This window comes from Felis catus, chromosome X (genome assembly GCF_018350175.1).
Source record: "Felis catus isolate Fca126 chromosome X, F.catus_Fca126_mat1.0, whole genome shotgun sequence".
Classification (NCBI taxonomy): Eukaryota; Metazoa; Chordata; class Mammalia; order Carnivora; family Felidae; genus Felis; species Felis catus.
Genome location: NC_058386.1, coordinates 47,310,004 through 47,332,622, shown reverse-complemented (window position 1 = coordinate 47,332,622; position 22,619 = coordinate 47,310,004). Strand labels below are relative to the sequence as shown.

Sequence of the window (22,619 nt, the reverse complement as noted above, 5' to 3'; positions counted from 1 at the left end):
AGGAGGTGGAGGTCATCTGCTAAGGCTTAGGAGCAGATAGAGAAGTTGGTGGTTTGAGGAGAAGAGAGGTTTGAAAGGACTGCTGTGGAGGTGGGAGAGAGAGCAGCCTCGGAACACAGTAGGGTTGTGGGTCAGTACTGAGGGCGTGGTAGAAGCTGAAGACCATGAGTTTATAGTGGCACAAATCTGTGAGCCTGAATACTTTTCTCCAGCAGTGTTTAGCGGCCTTTGCACAGGCATGGAAAAGGCGGACAGTTGGGCTGATCCAAGGTTGGGATGTTGCCAAGCGGATGCAATAATCCTGAGAACTGAAGCTATTGGCGGGAGAGTGGCGAAGTAAAGGACCATAAAGTCTAGTTTGAGAGGAGGGAAGTGTATCAAAGACAAGTCCTCTATGAGCCAAGCACTAGGGAGACTCTGGAACCTGTGGAAAGGTTTCTGGAAAAGAGATTGAAAGATGAGCAGAGAGAAGATGACCTGAGAGAGGGACAGAAAGGCAGATTTGGGGCTTGAGCTCAGAGACTTGCCTATGTGGGACTGAAGGTTGGGGTATAGGGAATGAAGGCTGAGGGAAATTTTTAAGGGGGAGAAGGAGGGCCTTTGAGGGCGGTCACCGAGAGAAGTGAGGCGGGTTGGAGTGAGGGGGCGTGCCCAAGAGCAAATCCCGGGCGAGGGGGCGGGGCCCGGGTAACTGGGTCCCAGCGCCGCTGTGGCTGCGGCTGCCTCAGCCACGGCTCCCGCCTCCCCACCCCCCTTCTCCGGCTCCTTCCTGCCGGCCGCCGCGGAGACCTAGGCCGAAGCTGTTACCCTGCCCCCGCGGCTGAAGCTTCGTCCGGAGGGATTGGCTGAGGGCGAGCCCCGCAGCCTAAGCGCGCGACGCACACGCGCGCCCCCCGCCACCGCCGTCCTCTCCTTCCTCCCTCCCCTGTCCTGCCCTCCCTTCCCTTCCCCTCCGCCCCCCAGCCTCCGCTGCGGCGGGAGGAAGAACCCTTTCCGACCAGTCAGAAGAGCCCAGATCGATTCCCATTCGGGGAGAAAGAGACCCCGCACTCCAAACAGACCGACCGCTCGCCCCGGGGCCACGGAAGTGGCTCGCCTCTTATAAGAGAGCCCGCGCCGAGCGCAGCCCACCGACCCTCACCCAGCTGCAGCCGCATAGACAAGCGCTCCTCAGCGGGCCCCCGGCCTCGCCGAGCCCAATCCCCGCGCGGGGCCCGGGCCGGAGATGCCTGGCACGGCAGCAGCGGTGGCTGCTGCTGCTGCTGGTACTGCCACTGCTGCCAAGGCTGCTGGCCCGGGCCGGGGCCGGGGGCTTAAGTCTCCGCAGTGGGGCTGAGCCCGCAGCCCCGCCCCCCGAGCCTGAGGCCGCCGCTTCGCCGGGCGCCCGGCCTCCTCCGCCTGCGCCTCCGCCCCAGGAGCTGGAGCCAAGCGGGGAGCCCGGGCCCCGCGCCCAGGCCCGGACCATGCATGGCCACCGAGCCCCGGGGGGTGCCGGGCCTTCGGAGCCCGAACATCCAACCACGAACCTCCCCGGCGCCGCTCCTCTGGTCACTGCCGACACGGACCCTGGAGCCTCTGAGCCCGGACTGCCGGTGCTTAGGGGCGCAGGCTCGGCTCTCGGCGGCCCCCTGGATCCCCAGTTTGCCGGATCATCGGACGCCAGCCTGGGCGCTGTTCCAGGCCCCCGGGTCTTACCCTGCGGCCCCAGTCCACAGCACCACAGGGCCCTACGCTTCTCCTACCACCTAGAGGGTTCACAGCCCCGGCCTGGTGAGTGATCGAGAGAGCATGGGAGCCCGGGCCACGGGCCTGGTACTGGAAGTGGGTTCTTGTTCTCGGGCCCTCTAAGCCCCACCTCGGGGCCGACCCGTTCACCCTGGCCCTTCGAGTCTTCTCAACCCCCACCCCCTTCCCTCGCTCCTCTTCCGTCCAGTCCTTTCAACCTCTGCCCGCGGTCTTCTCTCTCTGTCCCCTTGCCCCCTCAACCCTTCCCACCCCCTTATCTTCTATCCGCTGAGACTAATGGGAGAGGGAGCATTCCCAAGAAAAATGGGCAGGATTGCAAGGGAGTAAGAGGAATTTGGTTGGGGGAACAGTGTTTGGGGGAATAGGAGAGGAGTCTCCCATTTGCCAAGTGCTTACATTGTGCCAAGCACTGGGCTGCGTGCTTTACATGGATTCTCATTTCATCTTCAGGAGCCTCCTGTGAAGTAGGTATCATTTTGTAGGGTAGGAAACTGAAGCCCAGAGAAGTTGAGTAACTTGCCCAAGGTCCCACAGCTAGTATGGAGCCAGGATTCAAAACCAGATATATTTGAGTACAAAGTCTGTGGTCTTTCTCTTTCCCCAAACTGAGGTTGGAGACCATGAAAGTAAATGCCAAACCTTCTGCTTATGTGATTTTCTCCTGTACTGTTCAGCTCAGCAGCTCTGGAGTATGAGTGGAAAAAAAAAGAGGGATGGTGGATTGATCCAAGGTTGGGGTTTTGCCAAGGTGTGTGTGGCGGGAGGACAAGGGAAGGAGGGAGTAGAAGGTGCTGATGAGAGAGAGAGGTGAAAAAGGTGGGCCTTGGGGGTCAACCTGGAGGGGAGGGCTGGAAGGGCTGCTAGGTAAGGAGACATCAGAAGGGGTGGGAGCAGAAGCCAGTTGTAGCAGAGCTGTAGAGCTGCAGGGCTTCAAGGATGATTGTGAAGAGAAACCAGGATGCTTGAACTTGGATTTGCAGAGGTGGAGCAGCTCTAGGTGAGGCTGGGGCCATAGGCTGTTGCCTGGAGAGGCCTCTGAACTGCACAGACCTGAGTGTCCAAGGAGTCCAGTATGGCTTCCCCCATCTGGGGACATCCCCATGTGGACCTGAGCCCAGGAGCCACAGAGAAAGAGCAGTGTTATTTCTAGTCTGCCTTCCACTGGGCAACACTGACAGAGCTGCTGAGCCTCTGGGACCCCCCAGGGCTCATATCCCAGGCTCCATAGGTCTCTGGGACTATGGCCCAGCACAATTAGCAGTAGTGAAGCATAAAGCACTGGAAAGACGTGCCCCTTACTGTGTTGTGACCTTGGGCTAGTTATGGAACCTCTGAGAGTTTCCAGGGGCTTCCTCTTCGTGGGCTGGAGATATCCAACTGATAAGAGGCCTTTAACACCCTGTCCTGCATGTTGCTCCTGCTGGCTTTCCAAACACCCCTTGACAGATGCTGTATGGAGCAGGCTACTCACCCACTTTACTGTAGCACCTCCTTTCAGATCTCGAAACATGCCAGAAGGACTCCCACCTCAGGGTCTTTGCATCTTCTTTTCCCTCTGCCTGGCAGCTCTTCCCCCTGCTCTCCATCTGTCTTGTTCCTCATCTTTCAGGTCTCAGCTCAGATGTCACCTCCTCCAAGAGACCTTCCCTGACCACTTTGTGTGTGTGGGGGGGGGGGGGGGAGGAACACTTGTGAGTCTCCATCACAGTTGCCTGTGTGCTTCCATCCTTGCACTTAGTCTGAAATTATCTTATTGTGTCTACTTGTTTATTGCCCATCTTCCTCCACTAGAATGTGAGTTCTGTGAGGGCAAGGGGATTGTATCTGTTTTGTTCACTGTTGTATCCCCAGTGACTAGTGCAGTGCCTAACACACAGTAGGTGCTTAATAAATCCTTGTTGAACAAATGCCTGAACAGACATGAAGGGAGCGCATAATAAACCCTCAGTAACTATAGGCTTAGAGAAGGACAACTGAATTCCTGCCCTCTAGATGCTCTTGGTCTGGGAGTCAGTAGCTGGGCAGTGTCTAGACCCTTGGTCAATAACCTCTGATTGATACATGGTGGTGATTCTGAGTTGCCTTCCCACTCCACCAATCCTTACTAATTACCAATCACAATACCCATCCTGAACTATTCCCCTCCTGCCCAAAAGAGCAAAAAAGTTTCCAGGATCCTTTTTCCCAGTGAAGTCCCTGCCTGTGTAGGTGTCTTTTTTTTATATACTACATGATAAAAAGTGTCAGGGAAAGACCTGACTTCCCATCCAACCATTCCTAGCTGACTCACTGTGTGACGCTGAGTTCCCTTATCTGAGCCTCAATTTCCTCATCTAGAGAATGCCATGAGGAGTCTATGAGATACTGGTGAGAAGCTTGCAGAATAAAATAAAATTTAAAAAAAGAGAGAAAAACCTTCTGAAGAGGAGGCGGAGATATTACTCAGGCCCTGGCAAAGCAGGCACTGGGCCATGTGATTCACAGCAGCATGGGGTGTGAGAGGCCCGCCTCCCCCACTGCCCAGCCTGCCCAGGGGTAGGCACAAGTGACTTGCTTCTCTCTCTACAGGACTCGCCTATAATTGGCCCAAGAAGCGCAGGGTTGGTGGTTGCAGTGTGTGTGTGTGTGTGTGTGTGTGTGTGTGTGTGTGTGTGTGTGAGAGAGAGAGAGAGAGAGAGAGAGAGAGAAAGAAAGAGAGAGAGAGAGAGAGAGAGAAAGAAAGAGAGAGAGAGAGAGTCCTCTCAAGAAAGAGAGAGAGAGAGAGAGAAAGAAAGAGAGAGAGAGAGAGTCCTCTCAATTAAAGGGTTGAAACATTTTAGTCCACATGTGAAGATTTCTGTGTGCCTGCCGACTTCCTCCCTCAGACTGCTGAGGCCTTTATTGAATCACTATCCTTAGGGGCCAGTGGACAATAGGGGGAGGGTGGTGCTTTTTAAAATAATACAACTGACTCTTGAACAATGTGGGGGTTAGGGGCACCAAGCCCCATACCCCTACTTGCACAGCCAAACATCTATGTATAACTTTTGACTCCCCAAAAACATAACTATTAATAGCCTACTTTTGACCAGAATCCTTACCAATAACATAAACAGTCAATTCCCACATCTTTTTGTATATGTATTATATACTGTATGCTTAAAGTAAGCTAGAGGAAAGAAAAAGTTATTAAGAAAATCATAAAGAAGAAGAAATACATTTATGGGACTGTATTGTATTTATAAAAAAAAATCCATGTGTAAGTGAACCTGTGCAGTTCATACCGTGCTGTTCAAGGGTCAACTATAGTCACATCTTATCCATGTGAAAAACCTTCAATTACTTCAAAGTGCTTTCTCTTTTAGTTACCCTGATTATTGGTAGGGAAAGGGGCGATCGTTTTTATACCCATTTTCCAGGTTGATAAAACCTAAGGCCTAATTAGGTTACTGAGATAACCCAGTGAGATACCAGAGAGGGTTTTGAGAGAGTTTCCAGCTGTAGGTGTGCTCATAGAGATTTGGGGGAAACCCTACCCTATTCTAGATTTGAAGCCTGGAATATCCTGGGGAGTAGCTTGGGGCCTGTGTCTCAGTCAAAACAGTTGCACCTGATATAAGAGTCTTTTCATGGGTAGTAAAGAACTAAGCCAATTGAGAGGGGCAGAAAGAAGGCTGGCTTCTTCTAATTTGGAGCCTAGGGCATCATCAGAGACTCCAAGAGTTAGAATTGGAGCTGGAAAGGGCCCTAGACACCATCTGGTTCTGGGTTTCCCAAACTGGGTGAAAATCAGAATCCCTTATTGACTTTGAAAAAATAACTGATTCCCAGACTCCACCTCAGAGCCCCAGAATCTTGGGGTTGCAATCCAGGAATCTATTTAAAATTCCCCAGGTGATTCTGATGCACAGTCTAGAGTGGGAACTGATTTTTAGTAGAGGTAGTAGAGGCTCAGAGAGGCAGTTTACTCATGGTCCTACAGTGAGTCAGCCTGATTAAGGCCTGGAGAATGCATTGGCCTCCCCTCTAAGGCCCTCTCCTCAGGACCCTATGTGGGCCTACCTCCCTCTCTCCCAACCCCAAAGGAAGGCATGGGATCTAAGCTAAATGGAGTCAGCCCCTCACTCACATACACACAAATACCGGCTGCCTCAGTTTACCATCTATGCTTAGCTCTCATGAATGGCTGCCATCTGGCACTTCAAGCTGGAAAGCAGTTGCAGTTTTGGGACTCTAGGCAGAGGAAACAGGCATCAGAAGTACCCATCACAGGGCCTGGCCCAAAGGAAGAGCTCTAGGGAGTGTCAGCAAGGTTTGTAGAGCTAAGAGGAACATGAAGGGCAGTTAAGGCAAGAATTTCAGTAGGAGCAAAGGCACTGAGACATGGGGCATCCTGGGAACTGGGACTGGTGTTGAGAGGAGTAAGGGATATGCCTGGGAAAGGGACTTTATCCTAGGGCAAAGGGGAACCATTGAAGGGTTTATTAAGCAGAGGAATGATGTGCTCAGATGTAGGTGTTTGAGAGATCCCCATAGCTACTTGTGGAGAGTGGATGGTAGGGGCACAAGAATGGGAGCAGAGATGATAGGCAGTCATCCCAGTGACAGGCAATTATAGTTTGGTTTAGAGTGGTGGCAGGTAAAGACAATAAGATCAGAGAGATATTTAGGTGCTAACATGAACAGGCCTTGGTGGTGGCTTGGATGTAGAGGCCAAGGAAGAAAGAAAAGTCCAGGATGAGTTTGTGTGTTCTTGTCTGAAACCAACTACAGTGGCCCAATGGGTGGTGGGGAGGCCATCTACATGCAAGAGAAGGAGCAGGTTTGACGGAAGATACTGAGTTTGAAAGGCTTTGGGGGACATCCAGGTGGAAGTGGCCAGCAGACATTTGGATGGAGGGTTGGAAAGCTCAGAAGAGAGAGGTCTTGGCAATATATGTTTGGGAATTCCCACCACCAATGCATACCATGGATCACAAAGCAGCTCATGGGGAAAAGTGTGTGGGGTTCTGGGGCCAGTCCCATCCCTGAAGACATAGATAGTGATCCACTATCTATGATCCACACCCAGTTGGATCATTCATTACCTGACCAAATGTTGCCTTAGAAATGCCTTGGGGAGGGGGAGCAGTTTTTAAAGCACATTTGCATAAAGCTGAGGCCCATTTCACATATACCCAGGGTATTTGCTGTTGCAAAGAACTCAGGGAATACTCCTTAAAAGCAAATGAAACATTCGTAAATTCTTGTGGCTCCCTCCATGTTCTCCATTTTGAAGGCATCCTGTGAGGCCATAGAAGGAGGTCACTTATGGAAACAAGAGGGGGCTCATGACAAGAGGGGTGGTGGGCTCTGCTGGGGATTTTTGAAGAGCAGCAGTTTAGGATTCCAGGGGAATGTCTGGGAAAAGACCCAGATTTGGTTCAGTCAGCTGAGGCCTTCCAAACAAACACAACAAAATATAAAGACTCTGGATAGCTGGGAAAAGGACTTCCCTGACAGGACTAAAAGAATTGCAGTTCCCAGGTTGCAGATGGTTGGCACGCCCTTCCTTGGCCCTTTCAGGTGCCTCTGTCCCTGTGGGAGGGCCCGGCTGGAGCTACCTGCTTCCTCCAGGGAGAGTGGCAGCTGTGTCCCAGACAGATTCCAACCAGGACTTTCTGGGGGCCAGTTAGCTAAATGCCTTAGGCAGATGTGGAGCTGGCCAGATCCTGGCTGGGTGGGGCTAGGACCTGTCTGGAATGAGGGCAGGAAGCACTGTCTGCCATTGGCCAGCCATGCAGAGTTATGTTTCCCCCTCTGGAGAATGCAGATATGTTGGAGCAGTGAGTTCAGCCTCTCTGGGCTCTAATACCCAGTTCCTTGGGCCTGGAAGGCATCACATCTCCAAAAGGTGCCTCAAAACACACACACACAGCTGGAGACAAGGATGCAGGGCAGTAGCTGAAGGAGTCTCAGCTCTCCTGGCTCTGCCATTAGTTCACTGTGCCCGTAGCCTTCCTTACCCCTCCCAGGGCCTTAGTTTCCCCATTTATAACACTGGGACCTGGTCATCACATTTGTCTGGCAAATAATATGGCATCAATAAATACATGGTAATAAATACTTGGCAGGTAAGGTAAAGTAAAAGGGGAGGAAGAAGGGCATTTCTTTATTCAACAAATGTCTATTGAGGACCTACTATGTGCTTGGCCCTGTGCAAGGTGCTTGGTGTACAACAAGACAGGCACAATCCTTGTGCTCATAGAGCTTCTTTCTAGCAGGGAAGATCTACATAACAAGTAATTCCAAGCATAGATGCAGCCGAACATATAAGGAGGGGGGGTAAGCAGGGAAAAGAGGGCACTTGAGTTGAGACTCCAAGGATAAATAGGAGTCCAGAGGTAAGGCTAAGTGGAAAAGCCGGAAAAGCCGTTCAGGCCATGGGAACAACATGTGCCAAAGCCCCAGGCGGAAGAGAGCACTTTCGAGGAACAGACAAGAGGCCATTGTGGCTGGAGGGTGGGGGTAGGGAAGTGTTCTTGAGATGGGCCTTACTTGTCCCCAAGCTCTGGAGGTTGGAGTTCATCTGGGAGGCAAAGGGAACCCTTCACAAGGCTGCAGGAATTGAAGCAGACTGTTTTCATAAGATGGTTGTGGTGTGGAGAATACCTTGTAGAGAGGGTGGAGGGAAACCAGTTAGGAAGGTAGAGAGTGGGAAAAAGCTTATGGACTCTAAAGCTAGGAAAGTTGAGTCTGCTAAGGCTTAGGGTCTGCCTGCTTGTGTGAGTTAAGGGAAAGGGAGGAGACCAGGAGAAAGCCTAGCCTCTGGCTTGGGGAACTTTGTGGATGGATGTAACACTGTTGGGATGGGGAAGGCAGGAGGAGGAACCACTAGGGCCTGGGTGTGGTTTGGGATGCACTGAGTCTGAGGAGCCTGAAGACAGGAGATGGGGCATCGAGGTGGCAGTACCCAGCAGGCATCAGCTGTGCCCACCTGGGCCCCAGAGTTAAGGTCAGGAGGGTGAGGGGCATAGGTGTGTGGCTGAGGCCCAGAGGGAATGGAAGGCTCTTCCCGGTGCTGGCAGCTGTTAGCCCTCTGTGGCGCTTTCCTGTAGCCCATGCATGGAAAGGGTTAAGTCACAGAGGGAAGGCGGTGGGAAAGGCCGACTGGCAGGGTTGGCCCCTGGGAGCTGCATCTGGCAAAGAAGCCCTTCCGTTTGGGCCTGTTAGGTGCGCAGCCGCTGCCCACACCACTACCTTTGCCTTCACCTTCACCTTCCCTGCTCACCCCCTTCCCCAGCTCCTTCCCAGTTTCCCTAGGCGGGGCCTCCCAGACTAATGCATTCCAGGTGTTGACACAGCCCCAGGGGCGGCAGGAAGTGGGGCAGGGAAGGTTTAGGTCTTTCTTACTGTGTGCATCGCCTAGGGGCTCCAGGCTCCAGGCCTTACTGACTGCTCTGTTCTCTGGAGAATTCCTTCAGGGATCTCTGTTTGGGTCCTGAATCCCTGGTACCGTCAGGCAGTGGTGAGAGCCCCCCAGACGCAACTCTGCCACTTCCTAGCTTTGTGTGACCTTGGGTGAGTCACTTCACCTCTCTGTGCCTCAATTTTCTCATCTGTAAAATGGGGTTATTATGCCCACTTCTGAGTGTTGTCATAAGAATTAAACGCCACAGGTAAAGAAAACCCGCAGCTCTCAGCATGACACATTATAGCCATGTTCAACAAATGGCCCTGGCCCTGGCCCACCCTTTTTGTTTCTGCCCCCTTGCCTCTCTGAGCCTGCATCCCTCACTGTCTCTGTCTCCCTTCTGACTTGCTTTGGTTTTACAGTTTCCCTCTCTAGCTGTCCAGCTCTCTGTAGTTTTCCTGTCTTGTTCTTCCTTGTCTTTGTCCCAGTGTCTCTTTCTGTGTCTCTCTGCCTTTTTCTCTCGTAATCTTTCTGTGTTACTAACTCTCAAATTTGACCAGGCTTCTGGTGAGAGTGGAAGGGAAATGGGTGGTTGTTGGGTCCCTGGGGTCACACACAGCAGGGGTCAGAGGGGCCATTCCCTAGTGGCTCTGTCCTCACAGGAAGGGAAATCCAGCCAGCGTGGCAGCCCCAGAGCTGGGTAATTACTGCCCCCAGTGCTCCCAGCTGCAGCTCCACTCCCTTCCCTTCCTGTCCTCTGAAGTCCCCAGCCCCCCCTGGGGGTGGAGCAACCATCCCCATCCATCTCTGGCCTCAGGTCCAGAGACACTGGGAGAAGGCCAGGCCCTTACAGCAATCCAGCAACTGCAAGAGGGATGGGCTGCCTGTGCTCCCATGTGACTGTGTGTTGTGTGTTGTGTGTGTGTGTGTGTATGTGTGTATGTGTGTGCATGCCATGCATGCATGCACATGTGCCTGGCTGCCTGGCTGTCTTTATCCCCAAGGGTCTGTTTTGTGTATATCTTAATGTTCTTATTTCTGTATGTCTATGTATACGTTTGAGTGTGTCTGTATATATCTGTCTATGTGTGTCTTTGGGTCTGTATTTGTTGTATGTTCCTATTTGCTTGCTGTGTGTCACCTTGTTTCTGTCAGCCCCTGGGAGTTTCTAGATGTTTCTGCATGTGAGTTTCTGTTTGTAGATCTCGTCTGTGTGCGTGTGTGTGTGTGTGTTTCTGTGCCAATGTCTGTCTCTGTATGGCCCCTATGAGTCTGTATCTTGGTTGTGGTTGTGGTTGGTATGTGTCTGGCAGTGGAGGGGGGTGGTGACTGCTAGTCTTTTGGCCCTTCCTGCTGCTTGCTCCTGTTCCGGAATGTTTCTACTAACCCAGGACTGTTCATTGTGCCCTCAAACATACTCTTCACCTCCCTACCCCTAGTATTCACACCATTGCTCACTTTTCTTCCTTTGCCTGTAGGACTGTGCCCATTCCACCTAAAACCTACACCCCTTTCTGGATGGTTGAACTTGAAAACCACCTCCTTTAGAAAGTCATCCCCACTCATCCCTTCAAATGTGATTTCTTTCCCAATTCAGCAAACAATGGCTGAGGATGTGCTCTGTGACTCTGGACGCAGACATGCTTGAGATCCAGTCCCAGTTCTCACTGTGTATCCTCAGACAAGTTATTTTGCTTCTCTGCATCTCAGTTTTTGTGCCTATAAAATGGAGCTAATAGTACACAGGGTTGTTAGAAGGATCCCTTACAGGAAAGCATCAACACAATGCCTAGCCCAGAGTAGGTGCTTAACAAACACTTGAATCCCCATACTTTATATCTTCCACTAAAAAGTGAATACCTTGAGTTCCAGAGAGTTCTGAAAGTTCTTGCAATCCCCTGCTCTCTTCTCCAGGCACCTTGCACAGGGCAAAGTGTGAACTGGACCAGGCAGAACAAAAGGCAGAATCCAGTTCAGGGAACTGCCAACAAGTATTGCATGAGCTAGCTCCCTGAGCCTGGTCAGGCCCAGAAGAGATTGGGCCCTAGCAGAGGGTGTAATAAGGGACCTTCAAGGCTGCCACCCAAGAGCCAGAGCATGTCAGGGCAGGAGGTAAACAGCAGAAGTGTAAGGGGCCTTAAGGACCATCTACTTCAGATATCAGAAAGTGGTGCCCCACAAGTTGAATTTGACTTACAAATTTTGCTTGGCCTACTCACTGTTTTCAAGACTAGGGGGTTTCACATAAAATTTTAGATTTCTGGTTCTCTTGAAATATTGGAAGATCTGAAAGTACAGGGCCCTGTTACTGCAAAGTGACAATTAGATAGAAGGGAGGAACTACTGTCCCTACTTCAGGGGATGCATGTGCTCTCCAGTTTACTCCAGTCCTTATCATTCCATAATGTCTTATACTGTTCTATTTTACAGAAAGGCATTCACTTTCCATGAGGGTCCACACTTTACAGAAACATCCTTCATTTTACAGAAGGGGCCTCACTTTATAAGAGACTTCCTCCATGTTACAGAAGAGTCTTCTGTTTGGCAAAGAGTCCTTCATTTACAGACAGGTCATCCATTTTACAAAAAGGTCTATAGAACTCTCCTTGCATTTTAGAATGTCCCTCCATTTTGAAGAAGTCTCCTCCACTATGGAGAAGTTGCTTACCTTTACAGAAGGGGCATTCTTTGTATCAAAGAGACCTCCCTTTTATAGAAAGTTTCTCTACTTTGCAGGAAGAAAACTCCTTATTTGCCAGAATGGCTCCCACTTTCCAAAAGTGCCTTCACTCTGCAGAAGGTGCCTCTGTTTTTCTGCAGAGTCCTCATGTTCAGAAGACCAGTTCACTTCAGGAAAGGAACCTTCAGAACTACCCACAGGGTTCTTGTAGATAGCTCCCAGTGCCCTTCTCACACTTGACGGAACTTTGTGTTTGAACTTTCATGGAGATCATCTGCCGGACCAAGCAAGGCCTGGGTCAGTCTGGCCAAAAAGGTGTAGGGCAGCTGGACTGGACCTCACATTCAAGGCCAAGGTGGAAGGAAATGGGGCAGCTATGCCTTTATCCCCTGCTTTTTTCTCAAAGTGAGGGACTCCCCCTTCCCCACCAACAGAGCTGGCATTCCAAAAGGCAGTTTCTTATTTGCTGTTGTTCTTTCTTCTCCACTCCCTCTGGTCCCTTTCTCCACCCCACCCCACCCCACCCTACCCCACCCCACTGCCAGGAATTCCAACTGTCCCTGGGGCCTACCTCTTAGCCTGGAGAGGCTGAGATCTAGGGGCTGTAGGGAGAAGCATGCAGTAAAGGTCAGGAGGCCTGAGTGCTGGGGCCAGCTTCTGTCCACTCTAGCATCTCACCAGGTCCTCAAAATGAGGAACACACACATATTCTCCCCCATTTTGCAGATAGGGAAATTGGGGTCCAGAGCTGTAAAGCAACTACCCAGGTCACCATGGAGTTAATAGCTGAGGTCCAGTCTGAGGCCCTATTAGCTGACTTGAGATTGAGCCAAGGCTACAGCTAGGAGGTGGGAAAGGGGGTGTTGCTGTCCAGGGAAGGGGCATGCTAGCAGCGGAAATTACCAGAAAGAGGTGAGGGAGAAGCAGGGTCATTCCAGTGGAAGTGGGCAAATGGAGGAGCTCTTATCTGCAAACAGCTAGAGAGTAGACTTGTTCTGCCAGGAGCCCCAAAGCATGTGCTCAGGGCACCTGCCAAGTAGGGGCATGCAGCAACCAAAAACAATTTTTGGAATGATTTTTACTTCTTTTTTCTTTTCTTTCTTTTTTTTTTTTTAGCAAACAAAATTGTTTATTTAATTCAATATCTTTTTAATGCCGGCATATATGTTTTACATTATGAGTAAGTGTTTTACATTATTTATTTATTTATTTATTTATTTATTTATTTATTTATTTATTTTTAAATTCTATTTATTTTTAATTCACATCCAAATTAGTTAGCACATAGTGCAACAATGATTTCAGGAGTAGATTCCTTAACCAATTTAGCCCCTTACCAATTTAGCCCATTCCCCCTTCCACACCCCCTCCAATAACCCTCTGTTTGTTCTCCATATTTATGAGTCTCTTATACTTTGTCCCCCCTCCCTGTTTTTATAGTATTTTTGTTCCCTTTCCTTATGTTCATCTGTTTTGTCTCTTATAGTCTTCATATGGGTGAAGTCATATGATATTTATCTTTCTCTAATTTCACTTAGCATAATACCCTCCAGTTCCATGCACATAGTTGCAAATGGCAAGATTTCATTCTTTTTGATTGCTGAGTAATACTCCATTGTGTATATGTACCACATCTTCTTTATCCATTCATCCATCGATGGACATTTGGGCTCTTTCCATACTTTGGCTATTGTTGATAGAGCTACTGTAAACATTGGGGTGCATGTGTCCCTTTGAAGCAGCATACCTGTATCCCTTGGATAAATGCCTAGTAGTGCAATTGCTGGGTTGTAGGGTAGTTCTATTTTTAATTTTTTGAGGAACCTCCATACTGTTTTCCAGAGTGTCTGCACCAGCTTGCATTCCCACCAACAATGATTTTGTTATTTCGATGACAATAAATTGTCATGGAAAAATTCAAAACTCTATTATACTTCTTAACACTTATTTTACAGTTTTGTATGATTTGTATTTTCAATTGAATTTGAATTGAATTTGAATTGGGGGATGGGGTACCATTGTCTTTTCTTTGCCATGCCACCTCTCCTAGGAATCCTGCCCTGATCTGAGGAGCTGTCAAGGAGAGCGGGGCTGGATTCTGTGTCCATCTCTGGCTGGGTTTGCTCATGTTTCTTGGTGTATCAACAGCTTTGTGTTGGGTTGCAGCCTGTGGCCTGTGGTTTTATGTATCTGTGTGCATAGTTTTGTGTCTTTGTGGATGTGCAGTTCTGTTGGCTTTCAAGTTTAACTCACATTGCTGTGTGAGTGGGGGCAATATGCTCTTTCCCTCTTTGTTTCATGGACTCCCCCAAACCAGGGGCTGTGATTACTATCCAATTATCCAGATAAGTAAACTAGGTTCAGATAGATAGAGAGGCTTGCCCATGGTCACGCAACTAGTAAGTGGGGATGTTGGGATTTAACCAGTGTCTGTCTGTATGACTTCTAAACCAGCTCTTCCTAATTAAGGTGCCACAACACCTCCACCCACACAGTCTAGTCAGTGCACGCTGTCATGCCACCCCTCTTTGGAATAGTCACATACCATGGGTTTTAAATGATTGACCTTGTTTTTTAATAAATAAGACCAGATTAAAGGTTATCCCAGAAATAATGTCGCTGTCATGAGCATTCAGGTGCCTATTGCAGGGAAATTGGGTAGAGCCCACAACTTGCCTGAGGCTTAAATGGACAAGAGACTAGGGGGCCCTGGTTGCCAGGTGCCACCTCAGAGGCCTTGCTCTGCCTCATTCACTCTAAGCCTTCCTTGACTAAGGTTGCTAAAATTTGCTCAAATAAAGTATGGGTAGATTTGAATTTCAGATATACAACAAATAAGTTTTTAGTATAGCATAATAAATTTTTAGTATAAGTATTCATGAGACATGCTTATACTAAGAAATTATTCATTGTTCATCTGAAATTCAAATTTAACTGGGCATTGTGTATTTTATCTGGTCGCCCTGTCCCTGGCCTCTCCCTCCCCTGAGCTTCCCCAGTCCTAACATGCTGACCCCCCTTGTACTTCCTAAGCTCTACCTTAGCTTTTCCTGAATGAGACTCTCTTGTCTTTGAGATTGGGAGCTCCCTGAGGGTTAAGATCAAGATTACCTTTTGGCCTACTGAGGGCCTGTTGGGACTGCACACCCCCACAGCAGAGCTGGGACAGTGCCCTGAACTCCTGGGGTGCCCAGGGTGTGCTTCTGGTCAGTGACAAGAGATGCCAGAATGGCAGCAATGATTGTGTGTGAGCACAATGCACCAAGCACATTGCATGTGGACATGTGAACAACTCTGCAGCTCTCACTAGGCCCTCGAGGGCTGTGCATTGTCAATATGTCTATTGGGTACATTTTCACAAAGTATTATAAGGTTTGGTGGTATGACTTTCTGCAGGGGTGGGGTGGGGAGGCTTTGTGGCCTCTGCTCTAATGGGCACTCAGGACTCTGGTAAACCCAGTGGTAGAGGAGGCAGTTCTGGTGGAGGACTTTGTCAGATGTGTAGGTGTAAGTGTGTGTGTGTGAGAGAGAGACAATGCTGTGGATTGTCAACTATAAAAAATGGGCTGGAGAAAACCAATGCAGGATCTAGCCAGGTGGGGATGGGATGGGGCAGTGGGAAGAGCTTTGGTATCCAGGAAAGGAGAAGGCATCCCTTGGGAGCTCCCCAGGGGCAGAGATGGGATTTTTCACATCCCTCAGCACTGCATCTACTTGGGCTCAGAGCAGGGCTCAGAAATATTCAGGGAACTGAACTAAGCCTAGAGAAGCCAGAGAGTTCAATAGGGTTGTGAAGTGCCATGGAGGCCTAGCTGAGAAGTTCCTATTTTCCCCATGGGCAGTGGGAAGTCACAGAAGGTTCTTGTGCAGGTAAGTGGCATGACCTGAGCTGGAGGTCCATCTACCTACTTGGAGGGAGCAAGATGGGACAAGGGGACCATTGAGGGAAAACATAGGAGGAGACAGGGAAATGTAGGCAGAGGGACAGGAATGAGGAGCACTGAAATGGGAGAGGGAGGGATCTTGAACCTTCTTCCTTCAGTGGAGCTTCAGCTGGTTCTTGGCCGGGCCTTGGCTCCTGAACTGGAACCCCACTGTCATCTCCCTACAGGTGGGTGTAGAGATATTGTGCTCACTAGCCACACTGCAGCTCACAACTTTCTGAAGCACTGGGGTATACCCCTGCCCCTCCTACTTTCCCTCTTTTCCAGCTTCCCTTGGAGAGCAAGATTAAGAAAGGAGTCCAACTTAGGACCAGTCTGCTGAAACTCTGCCATTGACTTGCTATGTGACCTTGGACAAGTCGTTGCCTGTCTCTCTGCCTTCATCTACTTAGAAACTGAGCTCACAGTCCCTGTCCCTCTCTCCTAGGAATCCAGAATGTCCCAGAATATTTGAATTTTATCCAGCCTCCCATTCTGCAGGGCTGCTCACAAGGAGGCAGAAAGAAAGGAGAGGCAGGTCCATTGGTGGGCTCCCAGGTGAGGTGGATGAGAAGGGATTAGAGAATGGGCCAGAGCACAGCCACAAAGAATGGTATAGTTACCCTACCACCAGGACAAGCAGTGGAGCAAAGAGAGAGAAGCCCAGCCAGAGGGCCCCCAGCTGCTCTGTACAGACTGGGTAGGGAGAGCTCACCTATGGAGGCCTGCCTGCTTTCAGGTGTGGAGACAGGGCCAGGTGGAGCCCTGAGGAGGCGAACAAGGGGCACCTGAAACCCTGGAACCTATGTGTGTCTTTGAGGGGGGATGTCTCTGCACAATGGGGTGCCTGGCTTTGCTTGCTAGATCTCTGGCCCTTTCAGCTACCCTGTCTCTCACTTTCTCTGGCCATTTGTCTCTCGAACTGTGTTTCCTCATGTGCCGTCCTCCAAGTGATTCATCCTCTTCAACCCCACGCCCAGGGGGGTTAGCAGGGCAGGACCAGGCCAGGATGTGCTGAACAGGGCAGGGTACACTGCCCAACTGAGCTGAGAAGAGCACCTCCTCCCTCCCAGTCAGGGCCCTGCCTGTTCAAGTGAGAAAGGAAGTGAGGACACTGCACCCAAGGCAAGGTACTGGGTGGAAGAGTGGGGCTTGGCCAGGGGCCTGGGGCACCATGTTCCTTCAGGATTGTGAGGTGACAATGGCTGGAGTCCCCTGGGGCCTACCTTGCTAGCCTGTGGCCAGAGTAGGGCCCAGGGCCCAGGGAAGCTGCTGGAACACTATAGTTTGGGCTATTCCTTCCCTCCAGGACTGGGATACCCAAAATTCCTGTGGCTCCTTTTGCACATGTGACCCTGTAGGTTGTCTCTGAATGTTATAGCTGTATGTTTTTGCAGCAGGGGGTACGTGTAACACCATGACCACTTAGACCAGTAGGCAAATTTCAGGTGTTTATATACGCCTGAGCCCCTAAGACTCAAGGACACCATGGACATGTTTGTTTCATGAGTATGACATAGTAAATTAGGGCACATGTCTGTGATTGTGTATCTGTGTTTCTGGGTACATGGTGGTGTGTGACTTTGTGATGTTATCTCATTGTGTGAGGCAGTATCTAACATGGTATAATAACCCTGCATGGCTATAGTCTTGATGACTGTGTGAACCTGTGACACCATATTATGGCATGTGTCACACTCTGTGGCCCTGCAATTGTGAGACACAGTATAAATTACACTGTATATCTTTGTGACTCAGTGTAACCATATTTGAGGAGTATATATGATGGTAAGTGGTTGGGAAATTATTGTATGAAACTGTATAAAATGAGAGGCTTGCCACTGTGTGATTTTCTTTGTGACCGTGCATGACTGTGTTTGCTGGGTGTACATGATACTGTGGCGCTGTGTGATAGTATGTGAGGTTGTGACTGTGGGTCTTTGTGACTGTGTGTGACCAGGCTTTCAGACCCAACAGTTGTATGAAACAGTCTCAATAACACCGTGTGTCTCTGTAATTGAGTAGACCTTTTTTGTGACTGGTGATTTGTGAGACTATATAACACAGGATAAGAGACCCTGTGGCTGTGAGAGGCTATGTCGCTGTGGCACAGCAAAACCAACACTGTGTGTGGGTGGGAGCTCTTGACTGCCACTCACTCTCTTGTCCTCACACCTGTTTGCCGGCACCCTTTCCTACACTGTGGCCTTTCATGGCTTTCTCTGTCCACAGGATGGTCACCTGGCTCCTCAGCCTGCCACAGGGGCTTGCCCTCTATGCTCTGCCCAGTCCCCCACTCCACCCCCACACTGAATTCTCTGTCATATGAGACCCTCTATAACTCCCTGACTAGCCAGGCCCACCTGAGCCCCATACTCCTTCCCTTGGGACATGTCATCCTGGACGGTCCCTCATTGTCTCCCAGGTGGAATCTTCTCTCCCAAAAGTAACCATCATCTTCCCTAGGGCCAAAGACAGAGGTGGATTTAGGGAGTCCACAGTGAGGGAAGAGGGAAAGTACAAAAAAGACCTCCCTTTTTCTGAATTTGTTGCCCACTGTTTTAAAGCTGTTCCTGTGACCTGAATGCTGGGTTTTGTGTGTGTGGTTGTGCATGTGTGTGGAAGCAGAAGAGGGTAGTACAGATTAGTGAGAGGCTGGGATTTTAAGAAGCAAAACTTTTGCTCATGAAATACAATTTTGTCATAGCATGCTCAGATGTATAAAATTGTAGACAAGGAAATCCAGATATTCTCAGGACCTTAAGAAAAAGGGTGAAGAACAGTTTAGCTCAGCATACTTACTGTGGCTATATAAACAAGGGCTGAAAACACATACACAAATTGTAGGGTGCTCGTACCCACCCCTAGCCTGGTTAAACTCCCTAGTAATAATGCCTGCTAACATACAAGGAATCAATGTACAGATCACAAAGAACTCTTGTCTATTGATGAAAACAGCCAGCCACAGCCCTGGGCCTGGATCCCCATCTGAGGGCTGTGGTAGGGGCTTCCCAGAAAGACAGTGTGCCCAGGAAAGGGGCTCAGGGAAACCCAATACCCCAATACCTGCTAAGACATACAAGTCCCCGGCTCCTTTGGGATAACATCAATCGCTTCACACCCAGGTTCTCCTTTTCTGCAGGGCTGCACCAAGGAAACCGTATCCTGGTTAAAAGTTTGTCCCTTGACCCTGGGCAGAGCCTTGAACCTCATCCAGAAGGTCCCCAGCGGCTTCGCTCAGACCCTGGCCCCCCTACTGAAACCCCCACTCAGCGTCCCTCACCACTGAAGCGGACACCAGGCCCAAAGCCGCAAGGTAAGTGGTTCCAGAGAGGGGCAGAGAAATGGCCCGGGGGAGGAGATAATGGAAGGGAAAGGTTGGCCAGTGTCAGAGGAAAGGGCTTGTTAGAAGGATAGGAAGCATCATGGTCTAGGAGCCAAGGGCTGTAGCCTGGGGCTAATGCATACATACTGGCATCTTGCCTCAGGCCTGCTCTGTACCTACCTTGGGCAAAGGTGCAGACTAGGAGTTTGTGGAGGGCCTTGTGGCCTGACTATGACAGCCACCTCCAAACTCAGCTCATTGGGGTCTCCCCTCTCTCTTTTCCCTGTCAATTTCTCCAGTCCCCCCAAAGCCCAGCTACCTGCAGATGCCCCGGATGCCCCCCCCACCTGAGCCCATTCCCCCTCCACCATCACGCCCTCTGCCTGCAGACCCCCGAGTGGCAAAGGGCCTGGCCCCTAGGGTGGAGGCCAGTCCAAGTTCTGCGGCGGTATCCTCACTGATTGAAAAATTTGAAAGGTGAGTCTGATCCCTGGAGGACCCTGTGGGGGTGAGGGTGGGCCTGGGACAAGAAGGACAGCTTTAAGACAGGACTCTCAGCCAAGCTCATACCCTGCCTCCATGTGTGTCCACCACCCACCTCAGAGAGCCTGTGATTGTCGCCTCGGATAGGCCAGCCCCTGGCCCCAGCCCAGGTCCCACAGAGCCAGCCATGTTGCCACAGCCACTCCCACAGCCACCAGTGCCCCAGCTTCCTGAGAGCGAGGCCTCCCGCTGCCTGTTCCTGCTGGCTCCTGGGCCCCGGGATGGCGAGAAGGTGCCCAACCGGGACAGCGGCATTGACAGCATCAGCTCACCATCCAACAGTGAGGAGACCTGCTTCGTCAGTGATGATGGGCCCCCGAGCCATAGTCTGTGTCCTGGGCCCTCTGCCCTAGCCAGTGTCCCTGTTGCTTTGGCTGACCCCCACCGGCCCGGCTCCCAGGAGGTTGATAGTGACCTGGAAGAGGAGGACGACGAGGAGGAGGATGAGAAGGACAGAGAAATCCCAGTGCCCCCAATGGAGAGACAGGAGTCTGTGGAGGTACTGACCCATGTTCACCAAATGGCAGGACTGTGTGGAAAAACCAGGAGCCTGGCTTTTACACTTGGTTCTTCCCCAGCTCATTATTTCTCAAAACAGCATTGTTTCCACTTAGAATGTTCGGCTTCCCTGGTTTCCTGGTACTAAATATCAGTAGCAAACCCATATTTCACCCCCCACTCCTTCACTGTAACTACCAACATGACCATGCACAGTTCCAAATGACTACCAAGAAAATTGTTCTACCTTTATCAGAGAACTACTAGCTGGACCTCAGTTTTTCCATCTTGAAGATGAGCATCCTGGTTGGGGATCCTTAAAGTCCTGTTCCAGCTGGAAAATCCTAAGACTCAGTAGCTATGTGACATTGGGCAAATCTTCACTCCCCTACCACAAGCCTCAGTTTCCTTATTTGTAAAATGGGAAGTCTCTCATATCCAGAGACTTCCTGGAAGCTGGCCTCCAGAGGGGCACAAGAGCTAGAGCCCCTCCTGTCCAAACGACCTGGGGCTGTGGCAATGAAGGCTCTTGGCAGCAGGAAATTGTTTCTGTGCCCCCGCAGCCTAAGGCTGCTTTCAGAGGCATCCTTGCACTTAAGTTAGGTTGTAGCCAGAACAACTTCTTCACCAGAAGCCAGCGCAAATATAGGGCCTGAGGCCAGGGACTCAGCAAATATGTGTCCAATGGATTGGAAACTGGGACAACAGGCAATGAGTTTTATACATTCTGGTACTTTCATGTTTTCTTCACATTCCAGGGACTCAGCAAGCCTTTGCTGACAGTGAACTGAGTGAGTGAATAAATAACATGTATAGACTACTTAATTTGTGGTCTTCTATGTTTTACTTGTATTAAATCATTAAATTATCTCAATTGCAAATGAACTTAAGTCCTATTACTATCAGTGTATGTAGATGAGAAGACTTAGATACTGAGCAGTTACACAACTTATGCAAGCTAATGAATGACAGAGGTAGGATCTGAACCCAGGAAGTCTGACTTCCTGGCCCACATAATTAACCACTGCACTATTCTAAATGGATAAAGAGAGCAGATGACTGGGTGCATGAGTGGCCGAGTGAGAGAGTGCATATCACCAGAATTGAGGAGTGGCCTTTATGGTACATTGGGGAGTCAGGGATGAAGTTGGGAGGCTATGGGTCTAGAGATGCAGGTTGGGATTATCCCAGGGTAGCACTGGGCTTAGAGTAGCATTTGAGCTCTTCAGAGAATTCTGAGGGTGAAGGTTAGGGCACAGGATGATAAATGAGTGGTTGCCTCTTCTCCTTTCCAGTTGACCGTGCAGCAGAAGGTGTTCCACATTGCCAATGAGCTCCTGCAAACTGAGAAGGCCTACGTTTCCAGGCTCCATCTCCTGGATCAGGTGAATGGCCCCTCAGGGATCCCAGGGCCCCAGGACCTGGTAGGTGGGTACCAAAGAGGAAGTAATAGGGCCTGAGCTCAACCCTACCATTACCAATCTAGAGTTGGTAAGACCCCTTTCTGACCTTGACCCCCACCCTGTCTCTGAAGTCAATTTTTATTATGACTCCAAACTTAATCTTTGTACCAACCCTCATTGCTAACTTTGGGTGGGTACATCAGCCCTGACTGCAACTCTGACCTAGATCCTGAATTTACCCCAGCTGTAAACCAGACCCTGAACTTCATTCTAATTCTGGCCGTATTCCTGACCCCAAATCCACTAGTATCCCTAAGGGTAGGAACTTTTGCTTGCTTTACTCACTATGTTATACCAGCCACTACAACAGTGCCTGGCACACAGTAGGAATTCACAAATATATGTTAAATGAATGGATCTGACCCTGAACCTAATTCTTGACCCTGCTCCTGACTTCTCATTGTCCCAATGCCTACTTCCAGGTCCTAACCTTGATAACCGGAAATCCAACCCCACATATAAGCCTAGCTCCATTCCCTCTCTCCTCAGTCTCAAAACCAATGCAGATCCCAAAGCTCCACAGAGCTTCCCACAAACACTGCCCTCACCTACAAACTGCCCCTTCCCCAGCCAAGCCTCAGGCCCAGCTGCGCTGAACACTCCTGCCTGCCCCACAGGTGTTCTGTGCCCGGCTACTGGAAGAAGCTCGGAACCGCAGTTCCTTCCCTGCTGATGTTGTCCATGGCATCTTCTCTAACATCTGCTCCATCTATTGCTTCCACCAGCAGTTCCTGCTGCCTGAGCTAGAGAAGCGCATGGAGGAATGGTGAGGGGCCCCAGATCTAGGCTGTCTGCCCTCCTTTCCTCCTGCCTGTCCTCTCCTCTTACCGCCTTTCACAAAGAGAATAAGACCAAAGTTCTTCCCTCTATTCCCTCCCAATCTAATATGAAACATAGACCAGGACTCAGAAAATTGTAACAGCACAGCCCTTAAGAGTATGAGGTTAGGAGCCACATTGCCTGGGTTCAAATTGCAGCTCTGCCACTTGCTAGCTCTGTGATATTAAGCAAGTTTCTTAAATTATTGTGGTTCAGTTTCCTCATCTATGTAATGATGATAATAATAGCC

The 22,619-nt window shown here is 50.1% G+C and overlaps 1 protein-coding gene across 2 annotated transcripts in view; it reads left to right on the top strand.

Annotated features, from left to right (window-relative positions):
- Positions 1-737: 737 nt before the first annotated feature.
- FGD1 (FYVE, RhoGEF and PH domain containing 1) overlaps positions 738-22,619 on the top strand; it is a 42,213-nt gene continuing 20,331 nt past the window's right edge. For both annotated transcript variants that reach the window (XM_011291756.4, XM_004000549.6), the window contains exons 1-6: positions 738-1,770; positions 18,864-19,037; positions 19,346-19,523; positions 19,650-20,088; positions 21,383-21,472; positions 22,168-22,316. In XM_011291756.4, the coding sequence (XP_011290058.1) occupies positions 1,464-1,770; positions 18,864-19,037; positions 19,346-19,523; positions 19,650-20,088; positions 21,383-21,472; positions 22,168-22,316 (1,337 nt within the window). In that variant the 5' untranslated portion in view covers positions 738-1,463. The remainder of the gene's footprint in view (positions 1,771-18,863; positions 19,038-19,345; positions 19,524-19,649; positions 20,089-21,382; positions 21,473-22,167; positions 22,317-22,619) is intronic.